This window comes from Lolium perenne, chromosome 5, assembly GCF_019359855.2.
Source record: "Lolium perenne isolate Kyuss_39 chromosome 5, Kyuss_2.0, whole genome shotgun sequence".
In the NCBI taxonomy this organism is placed as follows: Eukaryota; Viridiplantae; Streptophyta; class Magnoliopsida; order Poales; family Poaceae; genus Lolium; species Lolium perenne.
Window position 1 is genome coordinate 178027274 of NC_067248.2, and position 7703 is coordinate 178034976.

General features: G+C 43.5%; 1 protein-coding gene and 1 non-coding gene across 2 annotated transcripts; both read right to left on the reverse strand.

The window, feature by feature from the left end:
• Positions 1-1644: 1644 nt before the first annotated feature.
• TRNAK-CUU (transfer RNA lysine (anticodon CUU)) lies at positions 1645-1717 on the reverse strand. The gene has a single exon. It is a non-coding gene; the product is annotated as a tRNA-Lys (tRNA).
• A 2170-nt stretch (positions 1718-3887) lies between these two features.
• LOC127298034 (inositol-tetrakisphosphate 1-kinase 4-like) lies at positions 3888-5227 on the reverse strand. The gene has a single exon (XM_051328032.2). The coding sequence runs from the start codon at positions 5124-5126 to the stop codon at positions 4080-4082; it is 1047 nt and encodes a 348-aa protein (XP_051183992.1). The 5' UTR covers positions 5127-5227; the 3' UTR covers positions 3888-4079.
• Positions 5228-7703: the final 2476 nt, after the last annotated feature.

Below are 7703 nucleotides of genomic sequence, written 5' to 3' on the forward strand. Positions count from 1 at the left end.
TGTAAATTGTGTTTTTTTTTGTTTCTCTATGTTCATTAATAATTTAGTGTGAAAATTTTGGGCAATATAAACACACATCTTGTCAACACCCATAAATTTATTTTAAAATTTTGTACACTTGCAAATTTTAATTTAAGGAGTGGTATCTTGGTATCACATAAGGTGCGGTATCACTCATATGCACATACTTTGACATAAATATGTACTTCATATAAAGCAAAACCTCTCTAACTGATAATTATGATAGTCATTTTTTTTGCACAAACTATCCACAGCATTAATTCTTCCAGACCACTGATTTCACCTTATAGGCAAAAAAAAAAGTTGGGTGCTTTCCTAAATCTGCGATATTTAGTTCATCAAATGCATAACCATTTCACGTCGAATAAATGTAATGTGCATGCTATTTAGATAAAAAAATTGCATTTCCTCTTTTTTTATAACAATTGCATTTCCTCTTTTATTGGTAACAAAATAGATTCTCTAAAGATATCTTGCTGCAACGCGTGAGGTGTCAATCTTGTCCAACAAATTTAACTACGCTATACCGTCTACATAAAGATATAATAATATACTCTACCTTGTCATTCAAAAACAGATATATACTCTACCTACCAACCAGAAATGCATATACCTGGAAACATTAGTTGGCAGAGGCAGTCAGCATCCATTTTATATGGCACTCCTAGAAAATACGGAATGCTTAAAATATTAAGAGCTCTAACTAGTGTGAGGGTGCAAATGATTGGAGACTAATCGCTTTCACATGCCCATGTACTTGCACTGCTGGACTGGATATGCGTGAGCCGTGTCTGGCTGGCAACCATTTGTGGAAAAAGAAAAGAAAAATGTCTGGTTGTCCATCTGATAGCATATCTAAAATACTAAGACGGGTATGCATATTCTGATGCGGCACCTGGATCCACATGTATGAGCATTTTGACTGACAGAAATTAGAGTAGAGTTGCAGAAATCCTTTCAAAATGTACACAATACAACCTCTACGAGAGATGAAAAAGACAGTAAGTATCATGTTATTAGATCTCCGCATCTCCAGTAAGAGGGACATGCATAAAACAAATGAAGTAAACAAGCACACAAAGGTCCAAATGCAAGGGAGCAAATTAAGTTCCAAAAACTCTGAGCTAAGCAAATCTAGAGGCTTTGCTAGAGACATGAATACTTCTGATAACAAATAAATCCCTTGTCACTGACTGTGCTTGGAGAATGTAGATTATTTTAAAAAGGACGAAGAGCAGCAACTTTGTGTAGGTTCAGAAAGCAAACAAATATATATTGTCCTCGAACAACTTTGTAACGAGCCTCCACCGCTGCTTTCTCAGCATGATTTACCAGATTTAAGTAAAGCATATATGTGCTCTCCACTCTCTGGATCATCAGACATGACCTTGTGTTCAATACAGAATCATGCTCTGTCATATCATGCTGCCGGCAAAATGACCGTTGTGCAAATGTTGTTTGTTGCTTCAGATGCCTAAAAAAGCTTTCACCAATTCATCAAATAAAAGAATTGCAGAAATATCGGGAGACGGGACAGTGTTGCTGTATCTTCGATCCGAAGACAATAAAAATGGAAATGCCCCAACTGTATCCTCAAATCCAAGGAGGAAAAAAAATGGAAAGCGCCCACCGTGGGGCTCGAACCCACGACCACAAGGTTAAGAGCCTTGCGCTCTACCAACTGAGCTAGACGGGCCAGGATGGTAACTGTAAAAACTTATTATTTTTATAACATTCACTCCTGGCAACTGGTCACTGTCCTGGTAAAAACAGAAGCTTCTTTCCACTGTAGTATCATTGAGTTTGGTGGGGTTTTCTCTTCTGGCAACGTCAAGGTAATTTTTTTCATCAAGATCAGAAGAAAGTGGGGAACCATTTCATCGTGATCAAGAATACAAGAACATTCTTGCACCGGGCAAGTGCAAATAGTGCTCAAAGCCAATTCATCTACTTGCAAGCATAATCCACATAGGGATGCCAAAGATCCCACTCAAGATACTTGGCAAATGACTGGAGGCTGTATTGGAACATGGAGGTTTGGTCCTGATTCCTGAAGGCAAGCTTTTGCTGAAATATTGATAGAAGATGAGCAGTCTTTTGGAAGGGTGAGAGGTCGGGGTGAGAAAGTCCATGTCTAGGGCTTGCCCAAATTTCACCATGGGATCAAAGAAAACTTGCACTAGAGATATTGTTCGCAAGTACTTTGAGCAGAGAGCAAAGCTGAAACAGTGGCATGCCCGGTAGTCGCCCATTTTTGCTGTACATAATTACACACAAGCAAGAAAAAAACGAAAAGGGGAAATGTCACACACAAGCAAATGTTTTCACCATTCCTAATGGGTGTCCCGTGTTCGATGGGATGCACTTAAAGTCGTTATGTACTTGTGGGAGGATAAGAGGATGATGGAAGACCCAAATGTTTTTGTCTGGAAATTAACTACCAATAGTGTTTTTTCCGGTCAAATCCATGTACATAGACATGATGAATTGTCATAAGGTTTTCTTGCGCAAATATCTTTGAAAAATAAAGGTATCGCTGAAGATTAAGATTTTCATGTGGTTCTTTCATAAAAAAAGTAATTCTCACAAAAAGAAATTTGAATGGGTGTAAGAATTGTGTTTTCTGTGACTCTAATGAAACGATAAACCATTTACTTTTTGATTGTCCCTTCGCAAAGCTAATTTGGAGAACCATCTAGTATACTTTTAATATCTCTCCACCATCCAATATTATAAATATTTTTGAAAATTGGCTAAATGGTGTTGATAAAATATCTAATGGACAACTTAGAACGGGTATTTGTGTTTTTATGTAGGCTATATGGAATTGTCACAATGATATTGTCTTTAACAAAAGCTCAAATGCTAATTTTTTACAGGTTATCTGTATGTTTACGCACACCTACTACCGGAGGCTCAGCGTGCGCATATGGATTCTGGATGCAACCGTCTGGATGCAACCGTCTCGCGATATCTACTACCAGGGTGGCTGACAGCCTATTAAGAGATTGCAAGTTGCATAATAGTTCTTTTCTTTTTATTTTCTGTTGGTTAACTTTTACGTACACCTTATGTGACTCATGAGTTGTATAACTTCTGAATTTTAAACTATGCAATAAAACAGTTTTGTGCATCAATTGATGCAGAGGCTGGGGTGATGCTCCCATTTCTAAAAAAAAATGGAGATGATGGTTTGGATTGTTCAGGTTAGGTACTTTTTATTCGACACTGGCTTGGTAATTATGAAGCCTAGTATTCGTGGATGCAGCCCAGAAATCACGTTAGGACCATAATATCACATGCATATCTTAAAAACACAAAACAAAATTTATATTCTTAACATTCCTTATATATATAACTCCAAAGATTTCTTTGTTAAAAAAGGTCTGTTTCTCTTGTACGAATCATCAAATGGTCATCTAAAAAAACATCAACGGTAAACAAAAAAGAATAAGCATATTTCAAGAGATAGGCAAGTATGTATGTTATACGTTACACTGAACTAACTAATATTGCATATGAAAATCTCTATATTTGGAAGGAGTGAACATTAAATCTTTAGAAAATGGTTTTGTTAATTCTGAATCGATCAAGAATTAAGTTAGAGCTCATTTAATTGCAGAACCATTGGATTTGCATCACGATTCGTGCGCCCTATGACTTGCAACTCAGATTTTGTAGTTACAAGTGAGGGTGCAATAAAGATTTTTTTTCAGTTGTAATTGCCGCTGCAACTGAGATTTTTTTCATTGTAAGAGGATTGCAACTAAGAATTTTAAGTTGCAAGTGAGGCTGAAAAACAATTGTTCGGGCATACAAAATATCCAGTCGGTAAAAAAATGCTAATGTAGTATAAAATTGTGGAGATGACATCACTCGACTTGAATGAGAATTAGCCACAACTTTAGAAGAACAAAAAAAATTCAAACTCGTTATGGTTACCATATACTACTATGTAGACAAATTTACCCTTGCACAATACACTGTTAGGATCTAATTATTCTCCTACCCTCGATCGGGAGGGTAAGGCAGAGCGCCTTAAAAAATCTCCCGATCTTCTAAAAACCTTTAGCAGCTCTCGACACGTACGATGGAAAAATCTCCGGCTGAGCAAACTCGAGCTCTTGCACTTTGCAATCTAGGCCTCGTGCTGTGTTCTCGAGCTGCGGATGATCGAGCTGCAGGTTCAGCGTCTTGGCGAAGAATTCCGTGAGAGCAACCTCGTAACCCGGCATCTTCGCGTACCCTGGAAAGTAGTTGATGTCGATGAGGTAGTAGCGGCCGCTCTCTCCCCGGATCATGTCGAAGTTGAACAGGTGCAGCCCAAGCGCACGTCTTAGCCCGCGCGCGACCTCCTCGACAAAGCCAGCCGCGGGGGACATCGTCGTCGTATCAGCGTCGCCGGCGTCCTCAGGGGGCGGCAGGCTGGAGACGTTGGCGAAAGGGACGAGGTCGTCGGCCAGGAGGAGGTGCTCGTCGCGCACGTCCGGCAGGCTGCGCCGCCTGACGCAGGTGGCGCCGTCGCCCATCACGTAGACCTTGAATAGCACGCCGCCGTGGTTGACGAACTCCTGGAGCATGACAGGCGGCTGCAGGCCGCGGAGCCCCTCGCGGCGGTACACGAGGGACATGGCGTGGGAGGCCGCGCTGCCGTCGACGGCCAGCGGCTTGGCGATGAGCGGGAAGCGCAGCCCCGCGGCCGTGAACATCTCCCCCGGCTCCGCGAGAGCGGCGGCGTCGCGGACGGCCACCTGGCGCGGCACGCCCACGCCGGAGATGCCGAGGTCCGGGACGACGTCGAGCATGGTCGCGCGGTCGAGGAGGCGGTCGATGGCGGCGGGAGGGTCGAGGACGGGGACGGAGGGGTGCAGCGCCGAGAAGGCCGCGAGCTGCGCGCGCCACGGCCGGTCGTAGAGCTTGTGGACGATGAGGTGGAAGGGCCCCTGGTCGGCGAGCGGGCGCGAGGCGTCGATGGCGACGAGGCGCATGCCGCGCTCGGCCGCCAGTGCGACGAGGGGCGGCTGGATGACGCTGCCCACCTTGCTGGGCTGCAGAGCGTAGCCGATGGTGTAGGCATGATCAGCCGACTGCTCCGCGGGCACCATGATCGAGAGATTCTTAGCTTAGCTTAGCTTAGCTTTCCTTGGCTGAATGCCTGAATGTGTGTGTGAGTGTGCGCTAGTGCCGCGCGGCCATGTATTTTTATACTGGATCATCGGCGTGCATGGCAGTGGCAGCACACCACGATTGTTCCTACAGTACTTTTGGTCGTTGAGGAAAGACCGCGCTTCTGCTCCGGTGCTCCCCCCCGGCGAAAAGTGGAATGGTCAAAACACATCAACGGTTCAGATCACGCGATACCTGTTCGGATTGAGGGTTAGTTTCGTCATTTCACGTTTCTGACAGATACGTAAAGGCCCCGTACAAGCCCGTATGGCCCGCGACTGTTCTGTACGTATTCGGTCTACCGTCGTGTACGTGGCGAAGTCACGTGCGTGTACCGAAGCGGAAGGGACGTATAAAACCTTCGTCGGCTGCTCCGCCTCCCTCGCCCCACCATTTCCCCCCCAAATCAGGTACAGAGAAAACCCTCTCCCTCGGCCACTTCGTCTTCTCCACTCCATCTCCAGTGCCAGTTCTCTTCTCCAATCCCTTCTTCTCCGCGCATTTCCGTCGAATCGGAGGCCGATGGAGGGTAGCAGCTCCACTGCGCGGGCGTCCGCCGCTACCTTGGTCAAGAACACCGGCGTGGCGGAGGCAGATGTGCTGCCGGGTGGATGGAGCCGTCGTGGTGCGGCCGCGTCGGGCGGAGGCTTGGTGCTGACGGTGGCGGATGAGCAGGAGCACGGACTCGGCGGCGAGATCGTGCCGGATCTGAATGTGCAGCCAATGGCGGAAGACCCTCTGGTATGTGCTATCCTCTCAACTCCTCAGCTTATTTGCCCTTATTTGATGGTGATTAGGGTTAGATCAAACCGAAGAACAGACGAATCATATATGAATTGTGATAAGGGCTTGATTACTGTGGACCAAATGGATCTAGCAGATTGTCCTATGGTTTGTGTATGTTGGCAAGGGTTTTTTTTAATCTGGTTTGACATCCGTGTGCATTCGTAGTTAAGGGGGATTTTATTGTCATGTGACCCCAATTTATATACCCTGTGCACAATTTATCTGGTTTGATTACCGCGTGCACAATTTATTTGTTAGTAGTATCATCAATTGTTTGGTACAGAGCTTCATTAGTAAGTTTTTATTACATGATTGCATAATTGCTTTAGGATTCACATTGATTTCTAAATCTATGGTAATGTTGTTGTGCTCCAGGAGTGTTATCTTGCTATGATGGCAACAACATTGACATAATAAATTGGTCCCTGCATTTATTTTGTAAAAAATATTATGCAGTCACAAAGTTATGTTCAATTTTATCAATTAGTATATATACATGATTGTACACAAACATATGGGAAAATATGTAGTTACTATAATTGTACATCACCACAGTATGAATAATAGCATGTGTATCTATTATTTGAAAAGGTATGATTTGGCAGGACCTCCACTTATGGGTGTTAGAAGCTAAAAACCCCTAAATGTCGCTTAGTTAACATCTTATGGTGATAATTATTGCTTATTATTATGGTACTGCTGCTCCAGGGGCATTCCTCTATAGAATCTGGACTCTATTTCCTCTATGAAATTTATTATTATGAGCAACATTATGGTAAGGTGAAACATAATATTGACTATGATTACTCTATGATATTAAGATCAGTATTAATGATAGGTTGACCAATTATGTTTCACCTTAACATAGTAGGAGAAATATAATATTACCGGCCTGTTATTGTAATGATTGCAATAAGGATTTGTAGTATATGTGTTATGCTTTGGTATGATTGCAATTTAGATTGACATAATAATCTGTATATATTCCATCTGCTTGGTGAGACCTCCTCTGTCCGCAAGAGGAAGTTTGAGGAGTTTGATGACTCGGAGGACTCGGCCACTCCTACATTTCAGCGAGGTCGAGTCCGGGGACGCCGTGTCGGTAAGAGAGCATTCTCAATATTGATTGTGCATGGTTGACAAGTTTATTGAACTCATTGCTGTACAATAGTTGTGACATATGATTGTGACATTGTTGTTTTGCAAGTACAACTCGGATGCTTCATACGATAATGAAGTCAACAAGTACAATGTCTTTGTCATATGAGAAGAAGGTGGAGGAGAAGATGCGGGCTGAGGGAATCGGTGCTTACATGAAACCTGATGGGAGGTACTATCGCAAGTTCCATCCCTCCAAGCAGGTTCCTAGGGATGGTATGCGTGAAGGACTTGTTAGCCATGTGAAGGAGGTGCACCCGAAGGATCTCCGCGACAAGGCGAACCATGCTGCCCGAGGAAAGTACTGGAGTACTATGGTCGGGATTGACCGAATGCCTGAAAAAGTTAGTGAAGAAGTACATCATCGGTAGATATGATGATGTTAAGTAATGTATGTTATTAAGAACTGCTAGTTTATGTGTGCACCTTCGTTATGGTGCGGTAACTATGTATGGACTTGCTAGGCATGTGAACTTTAGCTATGGTAGCTATGTATGCACTTGTACCAGTGTGCTAGATGGTATGTAGCACACTCGTGTTTGCTTTTGCTGGTTCTTCACTTTGTTATAAGA